Source organism: Bufo bufo, chromosome 8 (genome assembly GCF_905171765.1).
Source record: "Bufo bufo chromosome 8, aBufBuf1.1, whole genome shotgun sequence".
Lineage (NCBI taxonomy): Eukaryota > Metazoa > Chordata > Amphibia > Anura > Bufonidae > Bufo > Bufo bufo.
This window is the reverse complement of record NC_053396.1, coordinates 89,938,949-89,952,720: the sequence shown is the minus strand read 5'-3', so window position 1 is coordinate 89,952,720 and position 13,772 is coordinate 89,938,949. Positions and strand designations below refer to the sequence as shown.

The following is a 13,772-nucleotide window of genomic DNA, read 5'->3' as shown; positions in this document are numbered from 1 at the left end:
AAAAATATCAATTTCCATTCATAGAATGTGTTTTGGTTTGATGTGCTTTATGCGCACTTGATGTAAAAGCAGCATGACGTAGCTGTGACCCTTTTCTGCCTCAAGAGTAAGAAAAATAAAAACTGTAGTGTAGCTGTGGATTTTTTCTTTCTAAATTCAGGCAGGAATCTACAGTCATAGAGCTGAAGTCCAAAGTATTAATAAAAAATGGCTAGAATTTGATGCACTGTATTTTGCATTAATAAAATTATTTTTGTTGTGTATATATTATTTATTAAGACATAATGCAGGAGAAATAGTTTGTATTTCTTTTTATCAAAATTGTCCACCAGCGTTGATGATCCCTTGCATGAGAAGTGGCCAGCTAGTGCAACAAGAATCCCAACAGTACTGGCAACATGGTCCACACTTGCAAAATTGTCCATATTCTTCTGAGGAATGCAATATCCAGTGCCATTCTCAGCATAAAACAACCACTTAATTCTTCATGTCCTCCACTACACCCAACCAATCACAGATTTTCATTGCAAAAAAACAAAAACTGTGACTTCTGTTAAGTCAAGTGGGCTAGTAACACTTTGTGATCCTTAAAAGTTTTTGGCTTTCTAAAGATTTTATGAGCCTGGGAATTCCCCTAGACGTATGGCTCCGAAGAACGTCGTATGTTTACTCATGTTGATGGAGATGTCTGCATGAACCATCTTTACTGCAATCTTCTGTTTGGCTTTTAGGAGGCAAACTCCGGCAGTGTAGCAGGTATTGAAGTTGGTTTTACCAGGTTCTATGCTTCGTGTACATTGCAGAAATGGCTTCTCATCAATCATCACAGCATAACTTGCAATATCTGTAAAGTTGATATAGTAAACCTGTGAGAGGAAAGTGCTTAAAGTCAGTTTAAAACATACTATCCATTTCATTAAATGCAAAGCTGGAACCAAAAAGCAAACTAGGAAAACTCATTTTGGGCTCATGACTATACATTAGGGAGGCCAATATTTTCTAGCAGAGCAAAATTTGTCGTACAACTTGTTTCCACTACTCTAGCAGGTACAATTACAGCTACTCCATCCCATTTACTGCATGCTGTATTAAAGAAGAGTGAGGTGAATTTTTGTAGGATTTTGGAGCCATTGTGATTTTTTTATTTATCAGCAAGTAGACATTAGGAACTATCAAAGACATCAAAAGGTAACCCATAAAAACACAAGCAATACATTTCAGGGCCCACTAGCTTCCTGGCTACTTGAATTTCTCCATACCTGTTTTGAACATCATGAAGGGAGTTACACCTCTATGAGCTATGGCTGCTCTTATTCTGGAGGACTCAGTGTAACAACTAGGGATGAGCGAATCGACTTCCAAGGTACCACATGGAACCAAACCCGAGTGCGGGAAATGTTTTTTTACAGTACAAATTAATTTATGACGTTATTAACCAAAGTCTCGCGAGCCTTCGCAAAGCAATAACTTCGGCTCATCGGAGCCAATACATTCTAATACTGTACAGAGCTCCTGCTCCGTACAGTATTAGAACAAAGTTTTATGCGAATCGACTTCGGATGTTTCATTTCATTGAAAATGCAAATAGTTACAAAAACAGACATCACCTCCCCACTGCCGTATGACTTTATACATTGGCTGTAGGGTCTTTAAGTGCACTCTCCAGGGCAGAGCGGGTGCCATAACCGCTGGGTGCCAGCATAGGCTCGGTATATTGCATAATGGAAAAAAATCTAAATGAAAGATTTGCTGTTTTTTCATTGCTTTATCTCCGCAAAAATTGAATAAAAAGTCATACACAATGGTATAAATGAAAAGTAAAGATCATCCCACAAAAAAATTAGCTCTCTTACAGCTCCATAGATGTAACTAAGAAAAAAAAAAAAATTATGGGGGGGTTAGAATATGGCAATAGAAAAATAAGAACTTTGAAACTTATTTTTCCCCTCACCCATGACGGCACCCATGCGACTAGGACCTACCATCTGGGAAAGGAAACCTGAAGAGATAAAATGGTTCACACCCCCACCACACCTCAGTTCAGGTTTCCTGTCCTCCAGATAGGAGGTACCTGAGGAATTCCCTTTTTCTTTTTAGTTTATCACCTCGGAGGGCTGGGGGAGGTCCGGGTCTACAACACCGTAACGGGACCTACCCCTGGCAGCGCAAGTCTCCGGTGGGAGCCGCTACAGCCGTGCTCGGGCGACTCTTGGTCCATGGTAGTGCGGTGGCCGGCGTCCCACTTCTAAGATGGTAGAGAGTGCTCCCGATGCGCTCTGTGCATGCGCGCTGGGGCGGCTTCTTCCGGGGCATTAAAACTCTGCTGGCGGTGCTAACAGGAAGGGGAGGGGCGCTTGCCGGCCTTATGGATTAGGCATTTCTTTTGGGCATACTGTTAAAAGGAGTCGAGGCGTGTAACAAGTCGGCAGCAGGAGAGGACAGCCAGCCGTGGTACGCACACAGTGCTGTGCAGGACCTGGAGTCTCCAGTAAGATGTCAGAACCAGGTGATGCTGGACGCGCCGACCCCTTGTAACCCTCGAGGCCCACAAGCCCGGTATTGGACCTGATGAGTGGGGAAGCTTGACTCTTCAATTTGGGCGAGATTGATCCTCTATTAATAATTTTGAGTAGAGTTTGCTTTTTTTTTTTTTTAGGTAGCAAAAACACCTAAGAAATCTTCTGGCAAAACTAAACATAAGGAATCTGGATGATGTAAATTAGCGTTGTCAGCTGCATATGCTAAATCACTATGTCAAGCTTGTATAGATAAGTTAGTCATGGAAGAATCCCATAGCTTATCCAAAACCATTAAGTACGATCTGAAGTGAAGTCCTCCATTAAGTCCTTCAGTTGGGGCAGTCTAAAATCACCAGAAGGGCCTACCTATAACATGGACTCTGATTCTGATCTTTCTGGTGGAGATGAAGACATAGAATCAGGTCAGGAGTTATCGTCTGATTTTAGATGAGGATTCAGTGGGGAAAGCGTTATTTCCACCAGAAGATACTGAGCCTTTATTAAAAGCCGTAAAGACCACGATGCAGTTGGAGGACATAAAACAGCATAAGACTATTGCTGACCAGGTTTTTGAGGGCCTTGGCCCTAAGCGCCATAGAGTTTTTCCGTTTATAAGAACATAGAAGCATTGATTAGAAAAGAATGGAAAAAACCTGACAGAAAATGTTTTATACCAAATTATGTTAAAAGAAAATATCCATTTGAAGAGTCAATAGCGGGTGTATGGGATAGAGCTCCTGCTGTAGATGCTCCTGTAGCCAAAATAGCCAAAAAAAAAAGAGCTGATGTTTATCTTAAGCGTATTTGGGAATGTGACATAGTCCAGAGGTACGGTCTTCCTACAATGGACCTTTTTGCCTCAAGAGCTAACAGAAAGGTAGACACATTTTTCTCCCTCAATCATTTGGACAGCCCATCAGCAGTGGATGGGTTAGCTCAGTACTGGAGCCAAGAATTAGGGTACGCCTTCCATTCAATTTGCCTCATCCCAGAAGTATTGAAGAAAATAGAGAGAGAGAATGCCTTGGTTATCCTGATTGCTACAAAGTGGCCCAAGAGGTCCTGGTATTCGAATCTTCTCAGGTTGCCAGTACAGCCTCCTGTCAATGGACCCTACCATTGAGAGAGGACCTTCTTTACCAGGGTCCGCTAGTTCATCCCAGCCTAGAAGTTCTTCAGCTTTCTGCATGGATTTTGAAAGGGAGGTCTGGTCAGGAAGGGGATTGTTGGACAAGGTGGTTTCCACTTTGCTAAAAAGTAGAAAGGCGGTTACCTCTAAAAAATATATTAAAAATTGGAATATTTTTTCTACATTCCTAGGTCACAGCCCAGATCCCTTTAAATCTCCACAAATACCAAGATTTTTTGCAAGCAGGGCAGCTACCTGAACCTTTAGTGTGCAAGCTTTAAGATTCCTAAGTTATTTTTTTGATTATAGGTTAGCTGATCAGCCGTGGATTAAATTATATTCTTGTCAGTAGCCTCTAGGTTACATCCTTCCTTAAGACCATTGCCTCCTCCCTGGGATTTGAATACAATTCTTTCGGCCTTATCTCAGAAGCCGTTTGAACCATTAAATGAGATTTCTATTAAAATGCTCTCCTTTAAAATGGCCTTCCTTCTAGCAATAACCTCCGCTATATGAGTTTCTGAGATTCAAGCGTTTTCTGCTTTACCTCCCTATACCACTTTTTTGGAGGATAAAGTTACCATCAGACCAATTCCATCTTTCCAGCCGAAGGTGGTCTCAGATTTTCACAGAAGTCAGGATGTGGTTCTTCCCTCCTTTTTCCCAAATCCAGCTAATCCGTCAGAAGAAAAATTTCATTGCCTAGATGTTAGGAGGTGTCTGTTTTTTTTTTACCTAGATTCCACTTCTCCTTGGAGGATAGATGAAAATCTCCTAATCCAGTTTCAGGGAAAGTGTAGGGGCCGCAAGGTTTCCACTAGCATTATTACTAGATGGGTAAAGAATGCTATTTCTCTTGCCTATTCTTCCTTTAGTCTGCCCCCTCGAAGGGGGTTTGGGGCTCATTCTACCAGGGCCATTGCGACCTCTTGGGCAGAGAGGGCAGATGCTTCTCTGGCCCAGATATGTAGAGCCGATACTTGGAGCTCTCCGCATACTTTTTTCAGACATTACAGGCTGCATCTTGACTCAGATGCGACCTTTGGAAGGAAAGTGCTACAAGCTGTAGTCCCCCCTAATTTTTGTCTGGTTTATATTTTTTCTTGCATGTGTGCTGTCATGGGTGAGGGGAAAGCAATAATTGCTCTAACCGGTAATTGTTTTTCTTGAAACCCATGACTGCACCCCAAAAATTTCCCTCCCTAATAAAAAAAAATATATAAAAAATTACCGGTGAGAGCAATTATTGTTTTTTTTATTTGTTTCAGTACTAATACACAAGAAACCATATAGGGAATGATATTTAATCAAAACCCGTAAAATTGTGGGAGAATTGAGTTTTTTCCCCCAATTCCACCCGATTTTATTCCAGCTTCCCACTACATTGAATGCAATATTAAATGGCGCCATTACAAAGTACAAGTTATCCTGAAAAAAACAAGCCCTCATATGGCTATGCGAATAGAGAAAAAAAAGGCAGGGAGTGAAAACAGCCCAAAAAACTGAAAATCACCCGGTAATGAAGTGATTAAAGGGGTTGTCCGGGTTCAGAGCTGAACCCGGACATATTCCCATTTTTACCCAGGCAGCCTCTCTGACTTGAGCATCGCAGCATTTCATGCTCCAATGCTCTGCTTTGCACTAAATCGCGCAGAGCAAAGGCATTTTCTGGAGTTACGGTGACGTATTGGGCTCTCCTTAGGGCTGCCAGGCGGAGGCTTCCGCCCAGCAGTGAGCCCGATGAAGCCACCGGCACTGATGGGCGAGCTTTAGTGCTGTCCTAGCCTGTAAAACGGCTAGGGCAGCGCTAAATCCCGCCCATCAGAGCCGGTGATGTCTCTGAACACACTGCTGGGCGGAAGCATCCGCCCCGGCAGTGTGTTATTGTATATTATGGATCGACCGATATAGATTTTTTTAGAACAGATACAGATAATCTGTGAACTTTCAGGCTGATAGCCGATAATTAATACCGATATTCTGTGCATTTTCATTTTTGAAAAAACAAAAAATTCCTACACAAATCAGCTTTTTTTTTGTAACGCTTTCTTTTTAATTTATACTTAATATTTTGGTGTTTGTGTTTTATTAATTTTTTACTAACTTTTAGCCCCCTTAGGGGCTAGAACCCTTGTCCTATTCACCCTGATAGAGCTCTATCAGGGTGAATAGGACATCACACTATCCCTGCTGCTCTGTGCTTTGTGCACATGGCAGCAGGGAGCTGACTATGACAGCCAGGGCTTCCGTAGCATCCTGGCTGCCATGGTAACTGATCGGTGCCCCCAGGCTTACACTGCTGGGGCTCCGATCATAAGCTGCCACTGCACCACCAATGAGGAGGGAAGAGGGGACCCTGTGGCCACTGCCACCAATGATTAATACTGGGGGGCTTGGGTGGGGGGGGGCACTGCACCACCAATGTTTTTAATACTGGGGTTGGGTGGGGGTGGGTGCACTGCGCCACCAATGAAGATAACTCGCCCATTAATTCAAATACGGGATGCGGGAGCTGGCTGCAGAGTCATATAGCCGCACCTGACCTCTACGAGCGGTAGCCGCGATCCGCGGCAGTTAACCCCTCAGGTGCAGCACCTGAGGGGTTAACTACTGCAGATCGCAGCTACCTGTCATAGAGGTCGTGAGCCGGCTATATGATTCTGCAGCCAGCGCCCGCCTCCTGTTGAATTTGAATGAATGAGTCAACATCATTGGTAGCACAGTGCAGGGCTCCAGATGGCGACCAAAATGGTTGCCAATGCGACTTAGAATTTACAAATGGCAACAAGACTTTTTAGTCTTGTCGCCATTTGCGACTAGACCCGCGGCCGCAGCTCTGCAGTTGAATACAGCGGCGCGGCAGCGGAGATGATAGTTCTCTGCCCCGCCGCCAATGTTCTTCTCAGCAGCGCAGTGGAGGAGTCTTTCCCTCCCCCCTGTGCTGCCGCCGCCGCCAGTAAGAAGAGAGACAGGAGGGGCTGTGGCCACTGCGCCACCAATGAAGATAACTGACCTGTTAATACAAATACAGGAGGCGGGTGCCGGAATCAAATAGCCGGCACCCGACCTCTATGACAGGGAGCTGCGATCAGCAGCAGTTAACCCCTCAGGTGCGGTACCCTGTCATAGAGGTCGGGTGCCGGCTATTTGATTCCGGCATCCGCCTCCTGTATTTGTATTAACAGGTCAGTTATCTTCATTGGTGGCACAGTGCGCCCCCCCCCCCCTTCCCCAGTATAATAAACATATAAACATTGGTGGCGCAGTGCACCCCCGCAATATAATAAACATTGGTGGCGCAGTGCGCCCCCCCCTCCCCAGTATAATAAACATATAAACATTGGTGGCGCAGTGCCAATGAGGGTTAAAAAATAAAATTAACTCACCTCCTCCAATTGATCGCGTAGCTGCCGGTCTCCTGTTCTTTCTTCAGGACCTGTCAAAGGACCTGTGGTGACGTCACTGAGCTAATCACATGGTCCATGATGTACCATGTGATGTCAAAGGACCTGTGGTGACATCACTGTGCTCATCACATGGTACATCATGGACCATGTGATTAGCTCAGTGACGTCACCACAGGTCCTTTGACAGGTCCTGAAGAAAGAACAGGAGACCGGCAGCTACGCGATCAATTGGAGGAGGTGAGTTAATTTTATTTTTTAACCCTCAATTGACCTTCTACTAAGCATTCTGTATTAAAGAATGCTATTATTTTCCCTTATAACCATGTTATAAGGGAAAATAATACAGTGAATAAACTTTCATCCTAGCAACCATGCGTGAAAATCGCACCGCATCCGAACTTGCTTGCGGATGCTTGCGATTTTCACGCAGCCCCATTAACTTCTATGGGGCCTGCGTTGCATAAAAACCCACAACATAGAGCATTCTGCGATTTTCACGCAACGCACAAGTGATGCGTGAAAATCACTGCTCATGTGCATAGCCCCATAGAAGTGAATGGGTCCGGATTCAGTGCGGGTGAAATGCGTTCACCTCACGCATTGTACCCGCGCAGAAATCTCGCCCGTGTGAAAGGGGCTAAAGGGTGAATAGGACAAGGGTTCCAGACCCTAAGGGGGCTAATAGTAAGTAAAAAAATAAATAAAAAAAAAACACAAACACTTAGGCTACTTTCACACTTGCGGCAGTGTGATCCAGCAAGCAGTTACGTCATCGGAACTGCCTGCCGGATCCGCCGATCTGGATGTGACTGAAAGCATTTGTGAGACGCATCCGGATGTGGATCCATCTCACAAATGCATTGCAAGAACGAATCCATCTCTCCGCTTGCCATGCGGACAGACGGATCCGTCTTGTATCATCCGTAAGGACGGATCCGGCATTCTGGAATTTTGAATGCCGGATCTGGCACTAATACATTCCTATGGGGAAAAATGCCAGATCCGGCATTCAGGCAAGTCTTCAGTTTTTTTCGCCGGAAATAAAACCGTAGCATGCTACGGTTTTATCTTTTGCCTGATCAGTCAAAATGACTGAACTAAAAACATCCTGAACGGATTAGGCTACTTTCACACCTGCGTTTAGGTCGGATCCGTCTGGTATCTGCACAGACGGATCCGCACCTATAATGCAAACGCTTAGATCCGTTCAGAATGGATCCGTTTGCATTACCATGAACAAAAAAACTAAAAAAAAATATTTTTTTTTGTTCATGATAATGCAAACAGATCCGTTTTGACTTTACATTGAAAGTCAATGGGGGACGGATCCGTTTGAAAATTGAGCCATACTGTGTCAACTTCAAACGGATCCGTCCCCATTGACTTACATTGTAAGTCTGGACGGATCCGTTTGCCTCCGCACGGCCAGGCGGACACCCGAACGCTGCAAGCTGCGTTCAGGTGTCCGCCTGCTGAGCAGAGCGGAGGACAAACGGAGCCAGACTGATGCATTCTGAGCGGATCCGCATCCACTCAGAATGCATTAGGGCTGGACGGATCAGTTCTGGGCCGCTTGTGAGAGCCTTCAAACGGAACTCACAAGCGGAGCCCCGAACGCTAGTGTGAAAGTAGCCTTACTCTCCATTTAGAACGCATGGGGATATGCCTGACCAGTTCTTTTCCGGTATAGAGTCCCTGTGACGGAACTCTATGCCGGAAATGAAAAACTCTAGTGTGAAAGTACCCTAAAATATTACGTTTAAATGCCCCCTTTGCCAATTTTACATATAAAATATATAAACAATAAATAAACATATTACATAGCGCTGCGTCCAAAAAGTCCAAACTATTAAATTTTTTAAAAATATCTCCTATGCGGTGAGCGCCGTAACAGAAATAAATACATAAAAACCATGCGATTCGGCATTTTTTAGTCACCTTGTCACCCCAAAAAATAGGATAGGACTGTTCTATTATGGGCCGAACGTTTCATAAAATGGGAAATGCAAGCAATACTTTTTTATGGTGACAAAAGCGAATCAAAATTTTGGTATCGAAACAACCTTACGCTGATCTGATCAACGTAGCGTTGTCACGATACCAAAATTTTGATTCGGTTTCTATTTGGCGACTAAAAATTTTATTTGGCTCCTAAATTTTTCAGTTCAGGAGCCAATGGCTACTAGGTATTTTTTTTACTCTGGAGCACTGCAGTGGCCACAGCCCCTCCCCTCCTCTTCTCCTTTCATTGGTGGCAGCGGCATAGGGGGGAGGGAGACACTGCTTCCTTCTCCCCTGTGCTGCTGATCGTTGTTCCCGATTCGTTATCGGCATATCGGCAAAATAGATGGCGATACCGATAACTTTGAAAATCCTGAATATCGGCCGTTAATATCGGTAAAACCAATAATCGGTCGATCCCTATTGCAAATATTGTAAAATGAAATGCTCCGATGCTAACATCAGGGGGGCTGCCTGGATGAAATTTTGGGTATGTCTGGGTTCAGCTCTGAATCGGGACAACCCCTTTAATGATGGCAAACAGCATATGGATTAGTGTCAGAGTCCCATAATTTTACTACTGTTACAGTAAAGAAACTTCATGATGGTGAAAACGTTTATCCTTTAGATGTAGAGAATGCCTCCTTGTCATGGTCTCTGCATTGTCTATTGATATATTTGCAAGCTTGAATTAGATTGACCATAGGACGTTTTTCCCTTAAAGGGAACCTGTCACCGGGATTTTGTGTATAGAGCTGAGGACATGGGTTGCTAGATGGCCGCTAGCATATCCGCAATACCCAGTCCCCATAGCTCTGTGTGCTTTTATTGTGTAAAAAACCTGATTTGATACACATGCAAATTAACCTGAGATGAGTCCTGTCCATGAGATGAGTCAGGGACAGGACTCATCTCAGGTTAATTTGCATATGTATAAAATCGTTTTTTTTTTTACACAATAAAAGCACACAGAGCTATGGGGACTGGGTATTGCGGACGGGCTAGCGGCCATCTAGCAACCCATGTCCTAAGCTCTATACAAAAAATCCCGGTGACAGTTTACTTTTAAATAATAGCCTAAAGTTTGATAACCTGTCTTAGGCTGAGTTCACACTTCAGTTATTTGGTCAGTTATTTCCACTAGTTATTGTGAGCCAAAACCAGGTGAGAGTCAAAAAACACAGAAGTGCAAATCTTTACATTATACCTGATCTCTGAGTAGGCTCCACTACTGGTTTTGGCTCACAATAACGGAAGGAAATAACTGATCAAATAACGGAGGTGTGAACTTGGCCTTAGTACTGCAATACACCCGCTCCCTTAATTACCTTCGTCACCCTCTTCTGCACCCACTCTAGCTCAGCTATCTCTTCCTTAGGGCTCATACATAAGACCGTTGGCTGCAAATGGCGGAACCGCAAAATCAATACCGTCTGTGTGCATTCCCTGTTTTGCGGAACGGAACGGCTGGTTCCTAATAGAACAGTCCTATCCTTGTCCATAATGCAGACAAGAATAGAACATGTTCTATAATTTTACGGATGGCACGGAACAGACGTGCGGATGTGGAGGCTGCACGGAGGGATGTCCGCATGTTTTGTAGCCACATTGAAGTGAATGGGTCTGCATCCGACCTGCAAAAAATGCAGATTGGATGCGGACCCAAACCATGGTTGTGTGCATGAGCCTTTATACACCAGTGCCCAAAGTTGTACACAATATTCTACAAGTTGTCTGGCAAGTAATTTCTCCCTTGCTGGCGTAGATTTAAGCCTTTTTCTACGACAAATATTAGCGTAGAAAATGATAAAGGAGATTGGCCAGGCGGCCGGGCCCCCTTCCCTGCCCAAATGCTTGGACTAGGGAAAATGTGTGTATGTGGGTAACAATGTGGGTGTACAATTTTGGGCACCATTGTACAAGAAAGATATAGTAGAACTTGAGCTTGTTCAAAGGAAGACAACTATTTAAATTTATGGACTATAATACTACTTTAATAAAAATACATCTGAGAGGAAATCTAATAACCATGTATAAATATATCAGGGGTCAGTACAGAGATTTCTCCCATCATCTATTTATCCCCAGGACTGTGACTGTGACGAGGGGACATCCTCTGCGTCTGGTGGAAAGAAGGTTTCTACACAAACATAGAAAAGGATTCTTTCCGGTAAGAGCAGTAAGACTATGGAACTCTCTGCCTGAGGAGGTGGTGATGGTGAACTCACTAAAAAAGAGTTCAAGAGGGGCCTGGATGCATTTCTGGAGTGTAAGAACATGACAGTTTATAGGTCTTCGATTTCTGGTAAAGGGCTGTTGATCCCGAAGTTTATTCCAGAATTGAAGTTGGAAAGAATTTTCTGCTTCTAAGCAAACAGATCTATTACATAGGTTAATCTATACTACATAAGCAAAGAACAAAGAATAAGGGCAGTTTCACACGAGCAGATGTCGTGCGTGACATCCGCTGCGTGAATGACAGCCAAAACCTGCTGCGGACAGCAGAAGCAGAGAACATTACCATGATTGATAATGCTCCGTAACTCTCTGATCTTTTTACTACAAAATCACAGTGACAACTTTATCTCACTGTGATTTTGTAGTAAAAAGGTCCCAGAGAGGCACGGAGCATTATTAATCATGTTAATGGCTCCGTGCTTCTTCTGTCCGCAGCGGGTCTTGGCTGTCATTCACGCAGCGGATGTCACGCACGGCATCCACTCGTGAGAAACAGCCCAGAGTGCTAAACCTGTTCGAACAAAGCATAATGACCATGTAAAACTATAGATTATTTAGGCCAGTTAATAAAAGGTAACAACCTAGGCCTGTGATGGCTAACTTCCGGCACTCCAGCTGTGGTAAAAATATGACTCCCAAGATGCCCCCTTACTTGGCTGTTCTCAGAACTCCATAGAAATGAATGGAGCATGCTGGGAGTCGTAGTTTCACCACAGATGGAGTGCTGGAGTTAGCCATCACTGACCTAGGCTTTATCCAGCTATAATTCCATGGAAAAACATACAGACCGTTTCCTGTTACAATAACTATGTCAGCTGAAGCAAGCAAGCAAAGCGAGCTACAGTATGCAAGTGCATCTCACTCCTTGTTCTAGGGATCAGCGGGGAATCTTAGCACTCTGATGCCCACCAATCAAAACCTTTGATATATCACTGTGAGCTGTCTAAATTTAAGACAATATTAATAAATCTGCCCCAATGTTGATAATATCCCACAGAGGTGATAAAAGAGGTGTGCTATTTGCATGAGTCTAAGAATAGAGAAATACTATTAAATACAAAAGGTGCAGCTACATTACCAGATAATAAAAAAAGAACACCTGGAAAATGTAATGCGGTTGTGCTCACATTGACAAAGTATGAATGCTAGTGGTGCTTGGTCCATGATCACACAACCAAGTCACGGTGGTGTCCAACAAGATTACGTCCACACTACACAACTTGCTCTTCAGGGTTCCAGCAGGGTTTGATTGCTAGATCTCTCCCTCATTGAGTCCAAGTTGAAAGTGCTTGGAATGACATACTGTACCACAGGAGGATATCCAGCATCTATATGACCGTTACCATGCCAGAGTGACAAGTTGTATTGCAGGACGAGGAGAGGACACCCAGTATTAATGTGACCCTGCCTCAACATATACCCTGCTGCAGAACCCAAAATAAAGGGTGTAACACCTTGGTTGTATGATCATTGACCGAGCACCACTAGCAGTTTATACTCTGTCAGTCTCTGATCAACTGCATTACATTTTACATTTGCTTTTTTTTAAAAATAATGATTGGATTTACCATTTAATGTGAGCAGTATATGGTTCAGTAATGCTTGTTGTAAAATAAAAAAAATCCAGGCATCATTTTACTGTAAAGTGATGAAACAGGAGCTAGGTCCAAGACCGTACTCACTTCTACCTGACTATAGATGAGGTAGGTACCATCCACAAGCACCTCCAGTTCTCCACTCCGTGTGTGCAGCCTGAACACCTTCTGGTTAATGGTAATCCGGGACCAGTCATGGAGAATTCCACCTGAAAGATCTCAGTGTGAGAGAATGGTAGTCACTCAGTACATGTCAGTACTAACAATGCATCAGCATACTGTTCATTAATAAACATTACAGATAGAACCTAAAAAACTATAATACACTGTCCCTACACTTCTCGAGGCACAGCAGCCTATTTAATTAGTAGTTACAGCAAAGCCACAATATCATATTTGCTTAGAACTTTAGAGAGGATATTTTTTCTGTGTTTGTTGCGATGATTGAGGTTTTCTATGGTGCTAAAATATTTGTGTCTTATGCAGTTTGTTTCTTGAAGCGCAATGTCTTCAAGGGTAACTGTCATGTTTTCATCAAAAAATCTATTTTAGCATATGTTACTGCTGCAGCAGCATTATGCAAAAAGCAATCTTTAGTTTCTTCACATGCCACTGATTTCCTTGAGTTTTTCTCTTAGTTACGGCTGTTTAAACATTTACAATATGGGGACCTTCTCAAGATGGCGCCTCTGCCAGTTCTCTGAGGCCAAAACTGCTTTCCCTCACTTCACATACACACTTGCTGTAGCCAGCAGCTTCCGGCCAGCCAATCAGATTAGATTACTGAGAGACACGCCTCCTCACTCTGAAGCCTAATGCAGGCATGCAGTGTGAAGGACCGCCCCTCCGTCTTCCTGTCTTCTTAGCCAGAGAAGACAAGCCA

General features: G+C 43.7%; 1 protein-coding gene across 4 annotated transcripts in view; it reads right to left on the bottom strand.

The window, feature by feature from the left end:
* Positions 1-251: 251 nt before the first annotated feature.
* Positions 252-13,772, bottom strand: part of EDA (ectodysplasin A) — a 293,737-nt gene continuing 280,216 nt past the window's right edge. The window contains exons 7-8 of one of the 4 annotated variants that reach the window (XM_040405086.1): positions 12,977-13,107; positions 252-866 (exon numbers count right to left, since the gene is read on the bottom strand). In XM_040405086.1, coding sequence (XP_040261020.1) covers positions 615-866; positions 12,977-13,107 — 383 coding nt within the window. In that variant the 3' untranslated portion in view covers positions 252-614. The remainder of the gene's footprint in view (positions 867-12,976; positions 13,108-13,772) is intronic. The other 3 variants (XM_040405088.1, XM_040405089.1, XM_040405090.1) reach the window with 3 other exon arrangements.